The sequence below is a fragment of the Aotus nancymaae genome, unplaced genomic scaffold (assembly GCF_030222135.1).
Source record: "Aotus nancymaae isolate 86718 unplaced genomic scaffold, 86718_ANA_hifiasm-v0.15.2.pri h1tg000029l, whole genome shotgun sequence".
NCBI classification, from domain to species: Eukaryota; Metazoa; Chordata; class Mammalia; order Primates; family Aotidae; genus Aotus; species Aotus nancymaae.
Genome location: NW_026988442.1, coordinates 16470695 through 16494793, shown reverse-complemented (window position 1 = coordinate 16494793; position 24099 = coordinate 16470695). Strand labels below are relative to the sequence as shown.

The following is a 24099-nucleotide window of genomic DNA, read 5'->3' as shown; positions in this document are numbered from 1 at the left end:
TTATTGAGAAGACCTTAGGTGGAGTGAGAGCACACACTGTGGAATGCTAATTCGTCCCCTCCTTTCACTCATCTCCAGAGCTGCCTTTGGCCAGTGACTGCTGGGAAATAGACATTTGCAGACAAATAATAGCTAATACTTAAATAGTATTCAAACCATGTTCCAGACACTGCTTTAAATGCTTTACATTTGTTAACTCATTTACTCCTCACAACCCTGTGGGATAAATTTACTATTATTCCCATTTTATAAGTGAAGAAAGTGAGGCCCAGAAAATTAAGTAACGTGGCTAACATTAGATAACACATAAGTAGCAGAGCTAAGATTTGAACCCAGACAGTCTGTTGCCAGAATCTGTGCTGTTGTACCTTTGAAATGCAAATTGGCCATTGGTCAGTTTATATCTAACAAGATTTGGATCCAGTTCCTTTTTTCTATTTTGTGCACAAATGGTTCCACAGCACACCATCCCTTAAGTGTTCAAGCAGAGGCAGGCTGACTTCCCTGTGAGATGTTGAACAGATCCTGCCTCATATATAAGTCGTCGTCTTATGATCAATTCCATCTTCAATTCTCTAATCCCTTTTTTTTTTTTTTTTGAGATAGGGTATCGCTCTGTTTCCCAGGCTGGAGTACAGTAGCATGATCATGGCTCACTGCATGGGCTCAACCTCCTGGGCTCAAGTGATCCTCCCATGTCAGCCTCCCTACAAGTATGTGCCAACACACCTGGCTAAGTTTTGTATTTTCTGTAGAGACAGACTTTTGCCCTGTTGCCCAGGGTGGTCTCAATCTCCTGGGCTTGAGCAATCTGCCTGCCTCAGCCTCCCAAAGTGCTGGGATTTACAGGCATGAACCAACGCTCACAGACAGCTGCTTACTATGTTTCTAGGATTTCTGATCTGGATCTGTTTCTGGGCTTGCTCGAACATCTTAGGATCAGATGGTTCATATTACAAACGAAATTCAAAAACAATTAATAAAATAACCATGCCAGACACAGTGGCTCACACCTATAGTTCTAGCACTTTGTCAGGCCGAGGTAGGAGGATCACCTGAGGCCAGGAATTCAAGACCAGTCCTAGCAACATAGCGAGACTCCATCTCTGCAAAAAATCGAAAAATTAGCCAGGCATGGTGGCATGCACCTGTAGTCCTAGCTACTCTGGATACTGAAGCAGGAGGATAGCTTGAGCCCAGGAGTTCAGTGTCACAGTGAGCTATGAATGCACCACTGCTCTCCAGCCTGGGTGACAGAGTGAGACCCTGTCTCTTAAGAAATTATTAATAATAATAAATTTAGGCCAGGTGCGGTGGCTCACGCTTGTAATCCCAGCATTTTGGAAGGCTGAAGCTGGCGGATCACAAGGTCAGGAGATCAAGACCATCCTGGTGATACCCTATCTCTACTAAAAATATAAAAATTAGCTGGACTTGGTGACATGTGCTTGTAATCCCAGCTACTCAGGTGGCTGAGGCAGGAGAATTGCTTGAACCCAGGAGGTGGAGGTTGCAGTGAGCTGATATCACATCACTGCATTCCAGCCTGACAACAGAGCAAGACTCCGTCTCAAAAAATAATAATAATAAAAAATTTTTAAAAATAACTTATTTTATGCCTAAGTGAAACAAATAAGCATTCATGCTAAGGATTCGTAACTGTGTGCCTATACCTAGAAAAGCTATGTTTATTTTTGCATTTAGTTGCCTAAATATAAGCAGTAGACCGAGAGCCACTTCCTGAGTTGACTCTTGCTACTGGTGGTTTACTGAGCCGACTCCAACTGAAGAGATTATTAGAGGTTTGGAAATACCCTAAGAGAGAACCGTATTACTAGTTCTCTTCATGTGGCACCCTCTGGTCTCAAGGGCTGCTCGTTAGGATATAGAAACTGGATTCTTTTACTTTCTCCTTAGCATGGCAGTTGTAGAGAGTTACACAATGTGCCACAATCATTTTCAGGACCACATCACCTCCTTTGAGCCTTTGGTAAAAGGAAATGCTTTTATCGAAGACCTTTTTTTTTTTTTTTTGAGACAGTTTCATTCTTGTTGCCCAGGCTGGAGTGCAGTGGTGCGATCTCGGCTCACTGCAACCTCTGCTTTCTGGGTTCAGGCAATTCTCCTGCCTCAGCCTCCTGAGTAGCTGGGATTACAGGCATGTACCACCATACCTGGCTAATTTTGTATTTATAGTAGAGATGGGGTTTCTCTATGTTGGTCAGGCTGGTCTTGAACTCCCGACCTCAGGTGATCCGTCCGCCTCGGCCTCCCAAAGTACTGGGATTACAAACATGAGGCACCACAACTGGCCTTTTATCTAAGACTTCTGTACCTTTCCAGCTGTTGTCGTAACTGGAAATTGTGAGTGCTTTGTAATTCAGGAGATATGCTTCTGGATTTCAGGTATCAGTACCCCACAATGGATGAGCTGGCCGAAATGCTGCCTCCTGTTCTTACCCACTTAAGGTAGGTTCATTCTGCAGTCTTTCATGCAGTTTGTATTGACTTTCTATGGTGAATTCTTTAGTGTCTGTTTCAGAGGATACGATGGTTAGCAAAACAGTAGTCACTGTCCTCCTAGAGCTTATTGGGGTAACAAGTAAGCAGACAAATAATAAAGTTTTATAAGTCAGTGGGGGTGTTGTGATAGAGAATAAGGGTGGAGTCTACCTCAGTAATGCTAATTAGGGAATTCTCCTTTAGGAAGGTGGCACATACACTGAGACCTAGAAGATTATAAAAAGCTACCTTGAGCTGGGCCCAATGGTGGGAAAATCACTTAACACCAGGAGTTTGAGGCTACAGTGAGATGTGATCTCACGATTGTACTTCATCCTGAGTAACAGTGACATCCTGTATCTAAAAAATAAAAATAAAGCTATTTAAAATTTTTTAAAAGGGTTCATCTCACTGTGAAGAGAATGGTTTGGAGAGGAGTAAGAGAAAGCAGGGAGAACAGTTAAACTATTAACAATAGTCTGGGCAAGAGATAATAATAGCATGCTGTTGGGGGATGATTGAAGTAGATACTAGTAGATAGATGGATATATTCTCCACTGACTTGCTGATGGGTTGGATACTGACAGTAAGCTGCCAAGAATAACTCCCAGGTTTCAGTCATATATAGTTTTGTTTTGTTTTGTTTTGAGATAGAGTCTTACTCTGTTGCCTAGCTGGAGTGCAATGGCATGATCTTGGCTCACTGCAACCTCTGACTCCCAGGTTCAAACAATTCTCCTGCTTCAGGCTCTCGTTTAGCTAGGATTACAGGTGCAGGCCACCACACCTGGCTAATTTTTTTTGTATTTTTAGTAGAAATAGGGTTTCACCACATTGGCCAGGCTGGTCCCAAATTCCTGACCTTCAGTGATCCGCCTGCCTTGGCGTCCCAGAGTCCTGGGATTACAGACGTGAGCCACCATGCCCAGCCTCAGTTATATTTTATTTAACCATTAAAACCAACTTGAAAGTAGGTGGTGGGATCCTTCTTGGTTTTTTTCTTTTTTTGTTTGTTTTTTGAAGGCAGATTCTCACTTTGTCACCAGGCTTGAGATCAGTGGCGCGATCTCGGCTCACTGCAACCTCTGCCTCCCAAGTTCAAGTGATTCCCCTGCCTCAGCCTCCCAAATAGCTGGGACTACTGGCACGCCTCACTACGCCCGGCTGATTTTTTTGTATTTTAGTAGAGATGGGGTTTCACCATGTTGGCCATGATGGTCTCAATCTCCAGACCTTGTGATCCACCTGCCTTCTCCTCCCAAAGTGCTGGGATTTAGGCGTGAGCCACCACACCTGTCCGGGATCCTTGTTTTACAGATAAGCAACTGAAGCTCAGAAAGTTAGGGGAAAGAAAAAAACTTGCCCAAATTCTCACATCTAATAAATATCAGAGCCAGGATTTCGACCCAGGTTTGTATGCTTTCAGTTAAGCAATGCTGCCTCCAAATGAAGTTGACTCTGTCAGTTGTCCTTATGTCTCATTCACAGCCTGAAAAGTGTCATTGGAATTGGAGTTGGAGCTGGAGCTTACATCCTCAGCAGATTTGCAGTAAGTATGCAGAGGATTAACGTCAACATCTTTGAGGCACTGTCTGGGTCACAGCTATTACTGCTGTGTCAAACAACCAGACAGTATTCTGGGCCTTATGTTAGTTTTTCTGTAACTTCTGTCAGCTTTAGATATAGGTTGTATAAAGTCTGCTTTGTACTTACAGTACCTGAAAAATCACAAATGGGGGCAGTATGTCATCAATAAAAAGCAAGTCCAAGATACTGCTTATAATGGAATTTTATACAGCCATTAAAGTTAAGTTTATGAAAAGCTTTATAATGATACATGGTTTACATACATTATAATGTTAACCAAAAAAGTTAGAATATAGGTTCACATAAAGTATGTCATAGCCATAGGAAAGGACTGGAAGAAAATGTACCAAAAAGTATTAATGGATTGATGTGTGGTAAGATAATATGAATTTTGGCCAGGCGCCATGGCTCGCACCTGTAATCCCAGCACTTTGGGAGGCCGAGGTGGGCGGATCTCCTGAGGTCAGGAGTTCGAGACCAGCCTAACCAACATGGAGAAACCCCGTCTCTACTAAAAATACAAAATTAGCCAGGCATGGTGGCACATGCCTGTAATCCCAGCTACTCGGGAGACTGAGGCAGGAGAATTGCTTGAACCTGGCAGGCAGAGGTTGCAGTGAGTCGAGATTGTGCCATTGCACTCCAGCCTGGGCAACAAGAGTGAAACTCCGTCTCAAAAAAAAAAAAGAATATGAAATTTTATTTTCTGCTTTTTGTAATTTCTCGGCTTATCAAATTTTCTACAGTGAATGTAATCACGGTAGTAAGAGGAAAAAAAGTGAGCTAGATAATTCAAGGAGATGTTAAGAAAAAAAAAAAAAAAAGCTAGGGGCCTGGCGTGATGGCTCACATCTTTAATCCTGGCACTTTGGGGAGGCTGATGCAGGCAGATCACCTGAGGTTGGGAGTTCAAGACCAGCCTGGCCAACATGGTGAAACCCCATCTCCACTAAAAATACAAAAATTAGCCAGGTGTGGTAGCAGGTGCCTATAATCCCAGCTACTCAGGAGGCTGAGGCGGGAGAATTGCATGAACCCTGGAGGTGGTGGTTGCAGTGAGCCGAGATCGCACCATTGCACTCAAGCCTGGGCAACAAGAGTGAAACTGTCTCAAAAACAAAAAAGAAATTAAATTTTTAAAAAATAAGCTAGAGAGTTTTGAGATTACATGGAAATGCTCCTATTAAAGAAAAAAAATTTTTTTGAGACAGTCTTGCTCTGTTGCCCAGGCTAGAGTGCAGTGATGTGATCTCGGATCACCGGAACCTCTGCCTCCTGAGTTCAAGCGATTCTCCTCAGTCTTCCGAGTAGCTGGGATTGCAGACACACACCCCTGCACCCGGCTAATTTTTGTATTTTTAGTAAAGATGGGGTTTCACCATGTTGGTCAGGCTGGTCTCAAACTCCTGACCTTGTGATCCACCTGCCTTGTCCTCCCAAAGTTCTGGGATTACAGGCATGACCCACTGCGCCAGGCCAGAAGTTATTATTATTATTATTTTTAATACCTCCTCAGTGATAGGAGAGTCTTCTGGGGATGATATAAACTGTTCAGGTGGTTTCAGAAAAAAAAAAAAAAACTTTAGAAGCCCCTGTTGAGAACAAAGATAAGTGAGTATGGAGCAGCCCCTTGTGCCAAGGGCACTTTCCCAATGAGTATCCACCATGATTTGAACAACTGCATATAGGTCTTTGCAAAGCAAGATAATTTGATAGTAAAATAAGTAATTTGATAGTAAAACTAGAATGTGGTTTCCAGATGCTAAGTCCAGGAAGAGCTATTTTTCCACAGATTCTCCCCATTTGTAGTCTTAACTTTCAAATGTGAGGCATTAAGCCATGTAAGTAAGAATTGATCAACCATGTTCCAGCTGTTTAGAAGAACTGTGGGAGTGTAGCTTTCATTCTATTGTCTTTACCTCATCTTTCAGCTCAATCATCCAGAATTTGTGGAAGGCCTTGTGCTCATTAATATTGACCCTTGCGCTAAAGGCTGGATTGACTGGGCAGCTTCCAAAGTAAGTACCACATGAAGGTGTCCATCAGCTTTTCTTCGCCCCTCTCGAAACAGCTTACCTATTTTTCATTGAGGTATATATACAGGTAAGGGTAAAAATGTTAAGTATGTAGCTTGAAGAATGTTTACATATATAATCACCATCCAATCAAAATATGGAATGTTCCCAGCTCACTTGGGGATTCCCTTGTATCTTTTCCTAATTGATACTTTCTCTCCTTCCTAGAAATAACCTATTCTGACTTTTGTCACCAGAGATGTTTTATCTGTTTTTAAAGACTTTTATCTGTTAAATTGGAATCATAGAAAATGTATTCTTTTCTGTCTGGTTTCTTTCATTCATCACAGTGTCTGTGAGACTCATCCAAGTTATGTGTAGCAGTAGTTCTAAATTACAATTTGGCTGGGCGTGGTGGCTCACACCTGTAATCCCAGCACTTTGGGAGACTGAGGCGGGCAGATCACTTGAAGTCAGGAGTTTGAGACCAGCCTGGCCAACATGGTAAAACCCCATCTCTACTAACAATACAAAAATTAGCCAGAAAAGGTAGCGGGCACCTGTAATCCCAGCTACTCGGGGTGGAGATGGGAGAATTACTTGAATCTGGGAGGCGGAGATTACAATGAGCTGAGATCGCGCCATTGCACTCCAGCCTGGATGACAAGAGTGAAACTCCGTCTCAAAAAAAAAAATTATAATTTAACCTTGGTTCCAAATTGTTGTTTAGTAACCTATTGTGTGAATACACAGAATGAGTTGTTTCTGTTACTTGGATCTTATTAGTAAAGCTGCTGTGCATATTCCTTATGTCTTTCAGTAGACATACACATTTATTCCTCTTGGGTTTATACCTGTGAGTGAAATTGCTGGGTGATAGGGCAGTTGTATAGTTTTTTTGTTTTTTTTTTTGAGACGGAGTCTCACTCTGTTGCCCAGGCTGGAGTGTAGTGGTGTGATCTCAGCTCACTGCAACCTCCGCCTCCTGGGTTCAGGCAATTCTTCTCCCTCAGCCTCATGAGTAGCTGGAATTACAGGTACGTGCCACGACGCCCAGCTAATTTTTTTGTATTTTTTTAGTAGAGACAGGGTTTCACCATGTCGGCCAGGCTGGTCTTGAACTCCTGACCTCGTGATCCGCCCACCTCGGCCTACCAAAGTGCTGGGATTACAGGCATGAGACCACTGCGCCTGGTCAGGGCAGTTGTATGTTTAGCTTTAGTAGATATTGTCAGTTTTCCAAAGTATTTGACCAAGACTAGGCATGGTAGCTCACACCTGTAATTCCAGCACTTTGGGAGGGTGAGGCAGTAGGATCACCTGAGGTCAGGAGTTCAAGACTAACCTGGCCAACATGGCAAAACCCTGTCTTTACTAAAAATAGAAAAATTAGCTGGGGTGTGAGGACATAGTGGTATACATCTGTAATCCCAGCTACTCAGGAGGCTGAGGCAGGATAATTGCTTGAACCTAGGAGGTGGAGGTTGCAGTGACCCGAGATCACGCCACTGCATGCCAGCTTGGGCAACAGAGTAAGACTCCTTGTCTCAGAAAAAAAAAACAAAAATAAAATAAACTGTTTTCAAAGTATCTGACCATTTACACACCAGCAGTGTGTGAAAGTTCCAGTTGCTCCACATCCTCACCAACATTCGATATTACAAGTACTTTTAATTGTAGTAAAAGACGAGCAGTTTTAATATTTTAATATACTTTATGTTTTCCATCACCAAAATAGCTTTAGTCATTAAGAATTTTTAATTATATCATCTTTTAAATTTTAAGCTATGCTATAGGTAGATAATCCTGGGTTTTAATTTGTATCTCCCGAAGGCTAAGTGATATCAAGCTTATTTTCTTGAATATCCTCCTGTGAAGTGCTTGTTCAAGTCTTTTGCTCTCACCCTCATTCCCCTCCCCACTTCAAAATATATTCTGGATTGGGCGTGGTGGCTCACGCCTATAATCCCAGCACTTTGGGAGGCTGAGGCAGGCAGATCACGAGGTCACGAGTTCAAGACCAGCCTGACCAACATGGTGAAACCCTGTCTCTACTAAAAATACAAAAATTAGCTGGGTGTGGTGGTGCACACCTATAATCCCAGCTACTCAGGAGGCTGAGGCAGGAGAATCGCTTAAACCCAGGAGACGGAAATTGCAGTGAGCCTAGATTGCACCACTGCACTCCAGCCTGGGCAACAGAGCAAGACTCAGTCTCAAAAAAAAAAAAATTCTATATGTGAGTCCTAGGTACATGGACTCACAGGTATCTTCTCCTAGTCTATAGTTTGCATTTTCACTTTCTTAATGAAATTAATGGATCACTCTGCAGTGAACCCCAACACCTTATCTGTGCTACTGCTTCCAAAGACATGTGGATTGCTGATGTTTGCTAACTGAAAAATGAAGGAATTTAACCTCTAAAATCTATTAAGGAGATAGGAAACTAAAGGGGAATGTTAATGACTTTACAAATATAAGCACTCCTAGTCCCAAACCAGACTAAAGAATGGGTGATTCTGTTGGCAAAGGATATTTTTTAAAATGAAAAAAGTGGGAATAAGGAAAAAATTATATCCCTTGCGTTATAGGATCTCTGGGGTGTCAGTTTTTCTAGCTGGAAACATAACACCTTTGTCTGAGTTCCTGTCCTGCATCCAGGAAGAATGAGTTAAACAGACAAGTGAAGGATGAAGAAGAGTTTTAGTGTTAGAATAGCTCAGAGGAGTAGGTAGCTCCTCTCTGTAGGCAGGTTGTCCAGTTGAGTGTTCAGCTGTTAGCAGGCAGGAGGCCCTGGAGAGGGTGGCTCCTCTCCACAGGCAAGTCATTCCGATGTCTCTGCAGGTTTCTGAAGCTCTCAGCAGAGAGGATAGCTCTTCTCTGCCTACAGGTCATCTCTATAGCTCCAGTGGAGAGTGTTTTCCTCTCTGCAACTGGTTGTCCAGTCTCTCTGTCTTCTTATCCTTTGGTTATCCTCTACCCTGCTCTGGCTGAGGCTAGGGCTTTTATGGACCTCAGAAAGGATGAAGTGCATGCTGACTGGTCCATGGGCAGGCCAGGAAGAGGTGTCACAAGTCCCCACTCCAGTCCAGGGGACTAGTAGTCCGGCCCCCAGACTTCAGGGTCTCCTTGCCCTGAGGGTGGGGCCTTACTGGGGACCCCACCCCCTTCTGCCTAGGACTCCATCTGCCTCCTGCTGCCATTCATGGCCCCAGTACGTGGCAGGGTCCTTCCTGGGGCGCCCAAGAATGCAGGATGCAGGAATTCCCTGGTCCTGCCACTGCAGCTGCACCCGGGAGCTCCCACCCCGCCAACTCAGAAGGGGCAGGACTCCCGCTTGTCCCCTGCTCTTGCCTGCTTCCTAGAGCCGGAAGCCCAGGTCTGCAGCCAGAGGCCCAGGTCTGCAACCACCAGCGTGGTGGCTGCAGCAGCACCTGGAAAGGCAAATCCTGTTTGTTCACGGTTCCCCCAAGAGCACAGGGAGGCTCAGATCCACAGCTTCAGTTTGGACAACTGTAGCGCCCTGTCCAGGAGGGCAGGGTTCCTGCTTGCTTCATAGAGCAGGGGGCTTGGGTCTGCAGCGGTTGGCAGCTCCCATCCCAACCCAGAAGGGGTGGGGTTTCCACCTACTCCATGGAATGTGTAGCCCCAGCCACACAGCATGATGGCAGCAGTCACTGCCATCACTTGCATTCAACTTACCTATGCTAAAAATAATTCACTGTTAGGCCGGGCACGGTAGCTTACACCTGTAATCCAGTACTTTGCGAGGACGAGAGAGGCGGATCATGAGGTCAGGAGTTTGAGACCAGCTTGACCAACATGGTGAAACCTCATCTCTACTAAAAATACAAAAATTAGCTGGGTGTGGTGACGCGTGCTTGTAATCCTGGCTATTCAAGAGGCTGAGGTAGGAGAATCACTGGAACCCAGGAGGCAGAGGTTGCAGTGAGGCCAGACTGCGCCATGGTACTCCAGCCTGAGCAAGAGAGCAAGACTTCATCTCAAAATAATAATAATAATAATAATAATTTACTGTTGTGGGGTGCAGTGGCTCACACTGTAATCAGAGAACTTTGAGAGGCCAAGGAGGGTGGATCACCTGAATCAGGAGTTCAAGACTAGCCTGGCCAACAAAGCGAAACCCCATCTACTAAAAATTAAAAAATTAGCCGGGCATGGTGGTGCACACCTGTAATCCCAGCTATCTGCGAGGTTGAGGCATGAGAATTGCTCGAACCCGGGAAGCAAAGGTTTCAGTGAGCCGAGATCATGCCATTATACTGCAGCCTGGGTGACAAGAGCGAAACTCCATCTCAAAAAAAAAAACAAAAAAGCACTGTTTTCAAGTTAGAAAGGAAACAGTTTTGAACCATTTTCTTGATGAAGTACAAATGTTATGTGTATGTTATTTTAATGTAAAACTATGGTATTTTATAGTAAATCACTGATTTCCAAAGAGAAAATTAAGTTTTTATTTCCTGCTAAAATGTCCCTAATATGTTAATCTCATTTTAAACAAATGCTTACTTCTCAGTACTTTCACGTTGCCATAAATATTCTAATACACCATTGCAGGACATTGTCTCCAGAATGCTACCACCCAACTTTTTAAACGTATCAACAATCTTTATTGGCCAGGCACAGTGGTTTAACTCTGTAATCTCAGCACTTTGGGAAGCTGAGGCAGGAGGATCGCTTGAGCCCACGAGTTTGAGACCAGCCTGGGCAACAGAGTGAGACCCAATCGCTACAAAAAATTTTTATAAATAGGCCAGGCACAGTGGCTTATGCCTTTATTCCCAGCACTTTGGGAGGCTGAAGCGGGAGGATCACCTGAGGTCTGGAGTTCGAGACTAGCGTGACCAACGTGGAGAAACCCTGTCTCTAGTAAAAATACAAAATTAGCCAGGCGTGGTAGCATATGCCTGTAATCCCAGCTACTTGGGAGGCTGAGGCAGGAGAATCACTTGAACCTGGGAGGCAGAGGTTGTGATGAGCCGAGATCATGCCATCGCATGCCACCCTGGGCAACAATAGCAAAACTCCATCTCAAAAAAACAAAAACAAAAAAATTTTAAAAGTAGCTAGTTGTCTACCAGGCACAGTGACTCATGCCTGTAATCTCAGCACTTTGGGAGGCCAAGGCAGGTGGATCACCTGAGGTCTGGAGTTTGAGTCCAGCATGGCCAACATGGTGAAACCCTGTCTCTACTAAAAATACAAAAATTAGCTGGATGTGGTGGCAGGCTCCTGTAGTCCCAGCTACTTGGGAGGCTGAGGCAGGAGAATTGCTTGAACCTGGGAGGTGGAGGTTGCAGTGAGTTGAGATCACGCCAGTGCACTTCAGCCTGGGCAACAAAGTGAGACTGTCTCAAAAAAAAAAAAAAAAAAAAGTTGTTGTGGCACATGTCTGTGTTTTCAGCTACTTGGTAAGCTGAGGTGGGAAGAATGCTTGAGCCCAGCAGATCGAGGCTGTAGTGGACCATGATCACACCACTGCACTCCAGCCTGGGTGACAGAGAGACCCTGTCTCAAAAAAAAAAAAAAAAGAATTTGGCTGAGTATGGTGGCTCACGCCTATAGTCCTAGCATTTTGGGAGGCCAAGGCAGGAAGATCGCTTGAGGCCAGGAGCTTAAGACTAGCCTGGTCAACAGAACAAGACTTTATCTCTATAAAAATTTTAAAATTAGGCATGGTGCTACATGCTTGTAGTCCCTGCTACTCAGGAGGTTGAAGGGGAAGGATTGCTTGAGCCCAGGTGTTCAAGGCTGCAGTGAGCCATGATCATGTTACTGCAGTCCTGCCTGGGTGATAGAGAGAGACCCTGTCTCAAAAAAAATAAATAAATAATAAAGCCATATTGATACTCAAACCATGAAATTCAATAAGTCAATATCTAGGAACTTTTCTGAAAGGTAGTGATCCTTAAATAGATTTAAAGAGCTGGGTAATAATTTTTTAAAAATATAACACCTATATAGTGCTTACTGTGTACCAGGCACTGTTCTTAAATGTTTTAGATATACTTAACCTTTTTCATCTTCAGGACAATCCACTGGTACCATTACTATCCCACAGAGAAATTATTTACTTAAAATTACATTGCTAGTAAGTTGCAGACCCAGAATATTCATTAAAGCATTCTTTTAATGCTTTAAAGCATTCATTAAAGTGGGCAGATTACTTGAGGTCAGGAGTTCAAGACGAGCCTGGCCACCTCGCCAACATGGTGAAGCCTGTCTCTACTAAAAATACAGAAACATAGCCAAGTGTGGTGGTACGTGCCTGTGGTCCCAGCTACTCAGGAGCTGAGGTTGGAGAATCACTTGAAAACTTGGGTTGCAGAGATTGCAGTGAGCCTGGATTGTGCCACTTCACTCCAGCCTGGGTGACAGAACAAGAGAATGAGACCCTGTCTCAAAACAAAACAAAACAACAAAAAAAAAAAAAATGAATTTTTTTTTTTGCATTCCGTTTTTTTGCAATTTTCTGTGATAAGCATATTTTTATTAAAACTATTAAAATATTCTACTTACCAGCAAACTAGATTCTAAATAATTTATCCATCTCTTCCTATATTTACATTTTGGAGTAATGGGGTATTTCTTAGCTAAAACACATTAACAATGCTGTTGGCAGATGCTGTGGAAATTCCTTCTCACAGCCTGGCTTATTTAAAATTTGTCCTGGCTGGGCACAGTGTTTCACACCAGTAATCCCAACACTTTGGGAAGCTGAGGCTGGAAGATTGCTTGAGCTCAGGAGTTTAAGACTACCCTGGGCAACATAGTGAGACCTCATCTCTACAAAAAATTTAAAAATTAGCCAGGAGGCCAGAAGATCTCTTGAGCCTGAGAAGTCAGGGCTACAGTGAGCTATGATGACACCACTGCACTCCAGTCTGGGTGATAGAGTGAGACCCTATCAATCAATCAGTCAATCAATCTTGTCCTAATTCTTACTTAGTATGTGGGTACAATTTTTTTTTTTTTTTGAGATGGAGTCTTGCTCTGCTGCCCAGGCTGAAGTACAGTGGCATGATCTCGGCTCACTGCAACCTCCACTCCCTGGGTTCAGGTGATTCTTCTTTCTTAGCCTCCTGAGTAGCTGGGACTACAGACATGTGCCATCACACCTCACTAATTTTTGTATTTTTAGTAGAGACAGGGTTTCACCATGTTGGTCAGGCTGGTCTTAAACTCCTGACCTCAAGTAATCCGCTGGCTTCGGCCTCCCAAAATTCTGGGATTACAGGCGTGAGCCACCGCGCCTGGCCTAATTTTCTGTAGTTTATAACCTGTGCATCACTGATAACCTATGTGAAGATTTCAGGACTTCTCCTCAGTCTTTCTGGGACTATATAATCCTACTCCAGGCATAGCCATGTCTATCCCTCACTACCTCTTCTCTGTGCCTATCCCCAATTCAATACTTCACCCCTAATCAGCAGTAGTTCAGCATAAAACCAAGGAAGAAGGCTTAACAGGAATTAGCAACATAATTTGAGTTGGAAATTTTTCTGAAAATAGACTAACAGTATGCAGATTTACACATATTGCTGCATTTATTAGGCTGTGGGATGCATCATTTTGAAATGGGAAAAATTGGAGAAAAATGTTTAAAACTCAAGAACATTCTGTAAACAAATCATTTCCTCCCACTCCCTGAAATCCAGATAGCAAAAACTGGAAGAAAGAGAAAAAAATTGTTTTTGTCTCTTGGAAGTCATGGGAGTGATTGTTAAGTCAGTCCTTATCAGCCATAAATCCAGTGTAAATGCAGAAACACAGGCTGGAATGAAGTAGCAAACAGCCATGAGGTCTAGGTCAGGCTTTCAGAGAAGGAATGGTCAGCATCTCTTCCAGTTCCCTATTTCACAGCAGGCTTTATTATTACCCTGGAAAAGAGACTTAGTTTTTTCTGACTTGCTTCTCGTCTCTGTGTTTCTTTGAAACCACCATCTCATGAAAATGTATAACACTGAATTATGGGGTTTTTCGTTTGTTTTTTAAAAGATAACATATATAATAAAGTGTACTTGTTTTAATTGGGCAGCTTGGTAAATTTTGGCATATGCTTACCCTCTTAAGACAGAGTTTTTATTTTTTTCAGCTCTCTGGCCTGACAACCAATGTTGTGGACATTATTTTGGCTCATCACTTTGGGCAGGTAAGTGCCTGTTCCAGCCAGAAGAGCTGTGTTTATTGGCTTGCATGCAAATTCTTATTTTACTTCAGGAAAGAAGGGCTGTCTTAGAATTTACCTCATCCCAGCAAATAACACTTCCAATGTTGAAAGGCATGTGGCCTTGCAGAGGTGAATCTTTAACTTATTGCCACATGGTTGTTGCCATGTGGAACTCTGAGAGAAGACAGCGTCTCCGGCTACCTGTTCTGTAAGTAGCATGCCATCTGTTAATGTTTGACAGCATCACGTGCCTCCCCAAACATCTTTAGAGCCATTAGGAGGTCTGGAAAAGGCTTCACAGAAACAGAAATTTCAGGGAAAAAAACTGTGAAATGATAGTACTAAAAGAAGCTTAGAGATTAACTTGTTCAAGTCCCATGTTTTTCGACTGGGGAGGAAAGGAAACAAGTCTTCACAAAAAGTGGCAGTTATCATGTACATAATTGCTGGATGGGGAAGGGGACTTAACTGGCAGGTGAGGGGGACCCTGGTCCTCTTCAAAGGGAAGAATGAGTTGGGTGAGCGACAAAGAAGTGATGGAATATAGGCAATGAGGTCAGAGAGCTGTGAGGTGTCTAGGGTGGGGAGAGGAGAATAATATATGTAGGAATAGTGGGTACTTAATTGTAATCTGCTTCATTTAAAATATTATCCTGAAGGAAAATGGCAGATGGGAAGAAAACTAGCATTTACCAACTGTTGATTATTTATAAGACTTTAGATGTGCAAACTAGTTTTTACATGGTTCTATTAGTCTGATTTTAAGATAGGGAAACCAAAGACCAGAGAGGCAACATAATTTGCCACCACCATCCATATGGTGTGTGTGGAGCTGACATTTGAATCCAGGTCAGGCTAAGTCCAAAGTCTATAGTCTTTTATTTCATTATATTTTTATCGAAGTTACAAATTCACATATATTTTAGAGTAGAGAAGTTCTACAGGGCTTATTACAAAGAGGCTGTCACCTACCCCACATTCTGCTTTTTAGTGGCAACCACTTTAATTCCTCCAGCTGATTCCTTTGGGTTTTGCCTCCACATTGCCCTCTCTTTAATTGAGGTAGTACTTACAAACAGTGTAATGCACACATCCTAAGTGCATCTCAGTGACCATTTACTGATGTACACTTTAATGTAACTACCACCCAGAACACAAACAGAACATTTTCATCATTAACATTTCATCATTTTCATCACCCCACAAAGCTTTCCTCATTATCCTTTCCCACTCAATAATTCCCCACCCCAAACAAGGTATTCACTATTCTGTTACCTCCGTAGATTATTTTTGACTGTCTTAAACTTCATATAAATGGAATAACAGAATGTATATTTCTCTGAGTCTGGCTTCTTTTGCTCAACATACTGTCTTTTTTTCATCCATGTCATTCCATGTGTCAGTAGTTCATTCTTTTTTATTACTGTGTAGCAGCAGTTCATTGTGTTAATATACTGCAATTTAGGGGTTGGGTGCAGTGGCTCACATCTGTAATCCCAGCACTTTGGGAAGCTGAGGTAAGCAGATCACTTGAAGTCAGATGTTTGAGACCAGCCTGGCCAACATGGTGAAAGTCTGTTTCTATAAAAATACAAAAATTAGCCAGGCATGGTAGCGTACACCTGTAGTTCCAGCTACTTGGGAGGCTGAGGCAGGTACCCCATAGAGGGACCCTATCTTTATAAATATTCAAAAATCATCTGGGCTTGGTAGCTGTAGTCCCAGCTACTCAGGAGGCTGTGGTGGGAGGATCACTTGAACCCAGAGTTCAAGACTGGCCTGGGCAATATAGCAAAAATAAATACTACTTTATATAGGCCTCTGAGGGGAGAGCTAAGGGCAGTATTTAATAATTTCTAAAAAGCAAGAACATCCTCACTATATGTACAGTAATATATATACACATATATATATAACTTTATATATATTACTCTCTATATATAACTATATAAATATATGCATTTAATTTAAAACATATGAGGTCATAGTGGATTGTCATAAGGCTGAAGAGTTCATTTAAAATTTAAGCATTCAGTCTGGTCTAAAGGTAGTGAATTATCTGAATTGATTGTACAGTTAGTTACAGATTGAATTCCTTGTTCTACTCTTTCCTTTCTCTCTCTACTGCTCTTGACCAGCCAAAAAGATAATAAAAATTAAAAATAAGTTTAAAAAAATATAAGCAAACTAATGCTTGTATTGCTTTGAAATGGAAGCAAACATGGTTTTTAAACATGAATAATGCTCATCTTCACCAATAAGAGAAAAAAAAATATTTGTACTAGCAAAGATGTGGGAAGACAGGTAGTGTAAATAAATGAGAGAGTCTATATATCCGGTTAAGGAATGATCTCTACTATACTTTACATGGGAAAGCAAGCGTAGAGCAATGTCTAGAGAACTATAATTTGTGTTTTTAAAAAGGTGGGAGTCAGTTTGTCTATTGAGAACAGGGTCTTGCTCTGTCGTCCAGGCTGGATTACAGTTATGCCATCATAGTTTGCTGCATCCTCAATCTCCTGGGCTTAAGCCATCCTCCTCCTTCAGCCTCCTGAGTAGCTAGTACTGCAGGCATGTTCCACCACATTAAACTAGTTTTAATTTTTTTGGTAGAGATGGGGTCTCACTATGTTAACCTAGGCTAGTCTCAAACTCCTGGCCTCAAGCGATCCTCCTGCCTCAGCCTCCCAAAGTGTTGGGATTACAGGCATGAGCCACCACACCTGGCCTGTCATTTGGTATTCACTTTTATTACTATAATATCTTTAGAATGAGACTGGGGCTCTCACAAAGTTTTCTAGTATGATTTGGGTACCCTACAGTTTCAGGTAGACTCTTTTCAGTATCCAACTGTATTCTGGGCTCATTACATGTGCATGGTGGTGAAAATGCAAACAAATTTTCCATATCTCTATTTCTCTAATAAGGCTTGGTGGTGAAGTTTACACATTGCCCTGGATTAACAGACTTCTTAATTATCCCTGATATATTTCTTTCCTTCAATGCAAGAATTTTCCTTTCTGCTTAAAACTGTTTAATGATATCTGTGTGTATGCACACACATATTTACATGTATGCTTATGTACTCAAGAACCTGGCAGCTAGCTCTGATGATGTCTGAGAAGGCCAGCAACAGAGTGACCATTAAACAGTGGGTAGTGAAGAGGGAGACTTACTTTTCACTGTATAGACCATTTTGTTTCTCTCGTATTTTATACCTTTAAAAGTATTGGTAAGGCCGGCCACAGTGGCTCACGCCTGTAGTCCCAACACTTTGGGAGGCCAAGGTGGGCAGATCACAAGGTCAGAAGTTTGAGACCAGTCCGGCCAACATAGTGAAACCCCCAACATAGTAAAACCTCATCTCTACTAAAGCTCAGGAATTCCAAGCTGCAGTACATTATATGAATATGAATTACCTGTGAATAGCCACTGTACTCCAGCCTGAGCAACATAGTGAATCCCCATCTCTAAAATAAAATTTGAAAGATTAAAATAAATAATAAATTACTAAATAAAGTATCACAAACAGAATGGAATATACAATTATACAATGTATAATGTTAAATGGTGGTATATATAGATAGGTAATATGCTGCTTATATCAGTGAAGGTATGGATAAGTTAATTGGACAGCTTTATGGTTATTAAAAGAAATGTAGCCAGGCACAGTAGCTCACACCTGTAATCCCAGCACTTTGGGAGGCCGAGGCAGGCAGATCACCTGAGATCAGGAGTTTGAGACCAGCCTAGCCAACATGTTGAAACCCTGTCTCTACTAAAAATACAAAAAATTAGCCAGGTGTGGTAGTGCACGCCTGTAGTCTGTTACTTGGGAAGCTGAGACAGGAGAATCGCTTGAACCTGGGAGGCAGAGGTTGCAGTGAGCCAAGATCATGCACTGCACTCCTGCCTGGGTGAGAAAGAGCGAGATTCTGTCTCAAAAAATAAAATAATGTACTGTTGAATATCCTGAACATGGTGAGACTTCATCTCTACTAAAAATACAAAAAAATTAGTTGGGCATGGTGGTCCATGCCTCTAATCCCAGCTACTCAGGACTGAGGCAGGAGAATTGCTTGAACCGGGGAGGTGGAGATTGCAGTGAGCCAAGACTGTGCCAAGGTGATTGAGCAAGACTCTGCCTCATAAAAAAGAAAAGAAATGTTACCTTCCATTTGTTTTACACTTTACGGTTTATATGTTTATATAACTTTTCTTATTTAATCTTTAAAACAGCCTTGTCAGATAGCTGGTTATTATCTTCATTTTTACAATATCTCCATTTTTGTGAAGAATGGCAGAACATTAAAAAAACATACAAAGGAGGAGAGAGATCCAAGATGGCCGATTACTAGCAGCTCAGGATTGTAGCTCCCAGTGAAAGCGCAGAGAACGAGAGGACGCCACACTTTCAGGCGAATTTTTGTTGTTCACAGACCAGGAGATTCCCAGTGGAGGAGCCCCACGGGTCGCCAGCACAACTTTTGTGGCTGGCGCGGCGGTTCTCGGTGCAGAGTAAACGGGACTGGGTCCTCTTCTGGTCGACGTTTAGAGCTCTGGGAAGGCAGAGTCGCCCATTCAGCTGATTGAAAAAGGGACTCAAGAGGGAAGCCAGACCAGAGATTCCTAGGCAGAAAAGCGCCATGAATCTTAATGCTGCTGTTTTAGCCGGCGCAGTGGGTTGCTCAGATTCCGGTGCTGGGAATCAACAAGTTTGACGTCCACTCAGAGACCTACCTAATTTGAAAGTCGGTAATTACAAAGACGACAGGTGGATAAATTTACAATGATGGGAAGAAACAAGTGTAAAAAGGCTGAGAATACCCAAAATCAGAATGCCTCTCCCTCTACAGGGGATCACAGTTCCTCATCAACGGGAACAAGGCCTGATGGAGAACGAGTGTTCCATCGACAGACTTAGGCTTCAGAAGGTGGATAATAAGAAACTTCTGTGAGTTAAAAGAACATGTTCTAGCCCAACATAAAGAAACTAAGAACCTTGAAAAAAAGATTTGACGAGATCCTAATGAGAATAGACAATTTAGAGAGGAATATAAGTGAATTAATGGAACTGAAGAACACAATATGAGAACTCCGTGAAGTATGCACAGGTTTTAACAGTCGAATTGATCAAGCAGAAGAAAGGATATTAGAGGTCGAAGACCAACTTAATGAAATGAGAAGACAAGATTAGAGAAGAAAGAGTAAAAAGGAATGAGCAAAGTCTCCAAGAAATATGGGACTATGTGAAAAGACCTAATTTACGTTTGATAGGTGTACCTGAATGTCATGAAGAGAATGAATCCAAGCTGGAAAATATTCTTCAGAATATTATTCAGGAAAACTTTCCTAACTTAGTAAGGCAGGACAATACTCAACTCCAGGTAATACAGAGAACACCACAAAGATATTCCTCAAGTAGAGCAACCCCAAGACACATAATCGTTAGCTTCATCAGGGTTGAAATAAAGGAGAAAATTCTAAGGGCAGCTAGAGAGAAAGGTCAGGTTACCCATAAAGGGAAGCCTATCAGACTCACAGCAGATCTCTCAGCAGAAACCCTACAAACTAGAAGAGAGTGGGGGTCAATATTCAATATCCTCAAAGAAAAGAATTTTCAACCCAGAATCTCATATCCAGCCAAACTAAGCTTCATAAGTGAAGGAAAAATAAAATTTTTCTTGAACAAGCAAGCACTCAGAGATTTCATCACCACCAGGCCTGCTTTACAAGAGCTTCTGAAAGAAGCATTACACACAGAAAGGAACAACCAGTATCAGTCATCCCAAAAACTTACCAAAAGGTAAAGAGTATCTCCATAATGAAGAATCTGTATCAACTAATGGGCAAAATAGCCAGATAGCATTAAATAACAATATTAAACACACAAATATCAGTATTAATCCTAAATTTAAATGGATTAAATGCCCCAATCAAAGACACAGACAGGCAAATTGAATAAAAAGTCAAAACCCACCGGTACGCTGTATCCAGATCCATCTCATAAGCAAGGACACACAAAGACTCAAAATAAAGGATTGGAGGAAGACTCACCAATCAAATGGAGAGCAAAAAAAAAAAAAAACAGGAGTTGTAACTTTCGTCTCTGACAAAATAGACTTTAATAGTAACAAAGACTAAAAGAAACAAAGAAGGACATTACATAATGGTAAAAAGATCAATGCAACAACAGGAGTCAATGATCATAAATATACATGCACCCAATATAGGAGCACCCGATACATAAGACAAGTTCTTAATGACTTATAAAGAGACTTGGACTCCCGCACAATAATAGTGGGAGACTTTGGCACCACATTGTTAATATTCGACGGATCAACGAGATAGAAAATTAACAGGGACATCTATGATTAGAACTCAGACCTGGAACAAGTAAACTCAGTGAATATTTATAGAATTCTTCACCCCAGGTCCACAGAACATACATTTTTCTCAGTATCACATTACACCTATTTTGAAAGCGACCACATAATTGGAAGTAAATCACTCTTCAGCATTTGCATAGCATTTCACAGACTTAAATGAAATATTGGTTGGCTGTTTGTTTGTTATTTTCTTCCCTTATTCCTTCCTGTCTCCGCTGTTAAGCACAATTATCGGCATAAAAGAGGTTTTTAATACCTATTTTTAGATTGCATTCCAGCCTGGGCAATAGAACAAGACTCCTGTTCTCTCTCCCCCTTTCTCTTTCTCTTTCTTTCATTAAAAAAAAAAAAAAAACATACAAAGAAATCAGGGTTCCGAGTAATGAGGTGACCTAAGTTCCACAGCTAATCCATAATAGGTCCTTTGCTGCCCTCATCTGACACAGAATATGGCACTGAACCAGTCTGATGCAAATAATCAGCCATTCAGCCTACCAGTACATCAGTAGCCTCCAGGGTCTGCCCCAGTCCCCATCATGAGCCGTATGGTTTGGCTTGTGGTCTTGAAAATGCAAAATAAATAAGATGGACTTGTTCTGGAGCTCAGAAGCTTACCTGTGTCTTCTTTGAATTGTTCTAGGAAGAGTTACAGGCCAACCTGGACCTGATCCAAACCTACAGAATGCATATTGCCCAAGACATCAACCAAGACAACCTGCAGCTATTCTTGAATTCCTATAATGGGTATATTTTTTTCCTATTTCTTCACTTAAATGTAGACAGGTCTAAAAAGAGGAGGCAGGGGAGGAGAGAGGACTGTATCTAATCTTGAGACCAGCTTCTTCGAGGTGAAAATGTGAGCCCCTTCTGGCTTTCTAGAAACAAGGGCAAAGATGGATGAAATGGTTCAGCTGTAACTTACCCAGAGTTACACAGCCAGGAAGGAGCAAAGCCAGACTTTGAACCTTGTCTCTCTAGCTCGCTCTTCTGTATAACAGAGCCTCCCTATTTTTAGCTGAAATTAGAAAGATTAAGTCCTGTGCTAAACTCTTGTTAGTTACAAGGAAAACACCCTTCCCCCTCTCCTCAAAGTGTTAGTCATTCTCTTCTCTTAAGGAATTTATTCCTATAAATTAAACACTTAGGACTTGAGAGCTTCAGTGGTGTTGCTGTTGGGTTTTGAGGCTGTCTCCTTGTAGCATCCCGAAGAGTCCCGCAGGGTTTAGCCAGGAGCCTCCTTCCTGCCCCGTACCACTCAGGACACCACTGAAGTGTCGACTCGAGAACCAAGTCACAGGGTTTCCCCTTCTCAGGTGTGAAGGAAAGGTAATTTCACATTCCTTGATACATTTTGGTGTTTATGACCAGAAAATAACCTGAGTTGCTATGACTTTACCCAAAAAGGGCATTGCTTTTGCTTTGTTTTTCTAGACGCAGAGACCTGGAGATCGAAAGACCCATACTGGGCCAAAATGATAACAAATTAAAAACATTAAAGTAAGTTCCTCAGTTTCCTCAACTGACTTGCCAAATGTCTTTGCATTCATAGACTAATTTGGTGTTCAGTGGAATTTATGTGCCTATTTGCTGAATGACACCTCTTATTTTGCCTACCTAGGTGTTCTACTTTACTGGTGGTAGGGGACAGTTCGCCTGCAGTTGAGGCTGTGGTAAGTATGTTCTGATGCTGTGAAGATAATGAGATTAAAATGTAATAAAATTATAGGCCAGGCTGGGTGTGGTGTAAGCACACCTGTAATCTCAGCACTTGGGGAGGCTGAGGCGGGCAGATCACCTGAGGTTAGGAGTTCGAGACCAGCCTGGCCAACATGGTAAAACCCCCATCTCTACTAAAAATACAAAAGCAAATTAGCCAGGCATGGTAGTGGGCACCTGTAATCCCAGCTACTTGGGAGACTGAGGCAGGAGAATTACTTGAACCTGGGAGGCAGAGGTTGCAGTGAGCCAAGATCATGCCACTGTTCTCCAGCCTGGGTGACAGAGCGAGACTCCCTCTCAAAAAAAAAAAAAAATTATAGACTGAGTCCAGTGGCTCACACCTGTATTCCCAACACTTTCGGAGGCTGAGGCAGGAGGATCACTTGAGCCCAGGAGTTTGAGACCAGTGGGCAACACAGTGGGACCCTAACTCGACAAAAAAAATTTTTTTGAATTAGGACAGCCTTTAGTCCCAGCTACTCTAGAGGCTGAGGTAGGAGGATTGCTTGAGCTCAGGAGGTCAAGGCTGCAGTGAGCCATGATTGCACCACTGCACTCCAGCCTGGGTGACGGAGTAAGACCCTGTCTCAAAAAAAAGTGGGTAGCATACTGCTGACACACTAGAAACAGTTGGTAAATACTAATTTTTGTTTACTGATTACACATATCAGGGTTTGCTCTTTGTCATACATTTTAGAAAGTTAATTCATCAATCACTAGATTTCATCAGATGGGATCAGTTTTATTCTTGATTGTTTTGTGTGGTGTAGTTTACTTTGTGGCAAGTAGTACAACTAACACCATTTACTTATTATCAGATTTCTGACAGCCTCAGCCTGTAATCTGGAATAGATTGCCACCATAAATTGAGCAGGCTGGAAGGCCATCTCTACCTTCTTCTGAAGGACATGGCACATGGATAAAAATTATATATGCTCATTGTAGAAAATATGAAAAAAATGTAAAAATAGAAAGATGAGGGGAAAATCGTAATCCCATTACCTAAAGACAGATGATTACCTTTTGCTTTACATAGACCTGATTATATTGAATATATAAGATTTGGGGGCCTGACTTAACACTTTTGATAGCATTTTTCCATTATAGAGTCAGTATGTCTGTAGATTTACCACTATTTATTTAACTTTATTCTCATGTTGATTAATTCCAATTTTGTGCTATTAATAATATTACCGTTGGCTGGGTGTGGTGGCTCACACCTGTAATCCCAGCACAAAGTACTGGGATTCCAGCACTTTGGGAGGCTGAGGTGGGTGGATCACCTGAGGTCAGGAGTTCAAAACCAACCCGGCCAACATGGTGAAACCCCGTCTCTATTAAAAATACAAAAAATCAGCTGGGTGTTGTAGTGCATGCCTATAGTCCCAGCTACTTGGGAGGCTTAGACAGGAGAATCACTCGAAACCGGGAGGCAGAAGCTGCAGTGAGCCAAGAGTGCCAGTCGCTCATGCCTGTAATCCCCACATTTTGGAGGCCAAGGAGTGTGGGCAGATAACCTGAGGTCAGGAGTTCGAGACCAGCCTGATCATGGTGAAACCCGAATCTACTAAAAATGCAAAAATTAGCCAGGCATGGTGGCAGGTGCCTGTAATCCAAGCTCTTCAGGAGACTGAGGCAGGAGAATGGCTTGAACCCAGGAGGTGGAGGTTGCAGTGAGCCGAGATTGTGCCATTGC

At 42.3% G+C, this 24099-nt stretch overlaps 1 protein-coding gene across 6 annotated transcripts in view; it reads left to right on the top strand.

The window, feature by feature from the left end:
* Positions 1–24099, top strand: part of NDRG3 (NDRG family member 3) — an 86313-nt gene that overhangs the window by 52366 nt on the left and 9848 nt on the right. For all 6 annotated transcript variants that reach the window (XM_064382415.1, XM_064382416.1, XM_064382413.1 and 3 more), the window contains 7 exons: positions 2407–2469; positions 3991–4051; positions 6021–6107; positions 14221–14277; positions 21325–21428; positions 22116–22181; positions 22303–22354. In XM_064382415.1, coding sequence (XP_064238485.1) covers positions 2407–2469; positions 3991–4051; positions 6021–6107; positions 14221–14277; positions 21325–21428; positions 22116–22181; positions 22303–22354 — 490 coding nt within the window. The remainder of the gene's footprint in view (positions 1–2406; positions 2470–3990; positions 4052–6020; positions 6108–14220; positions 14278–21324; positions 21429–22115; positions 22182–22302; positions 22355–24099) is intronic.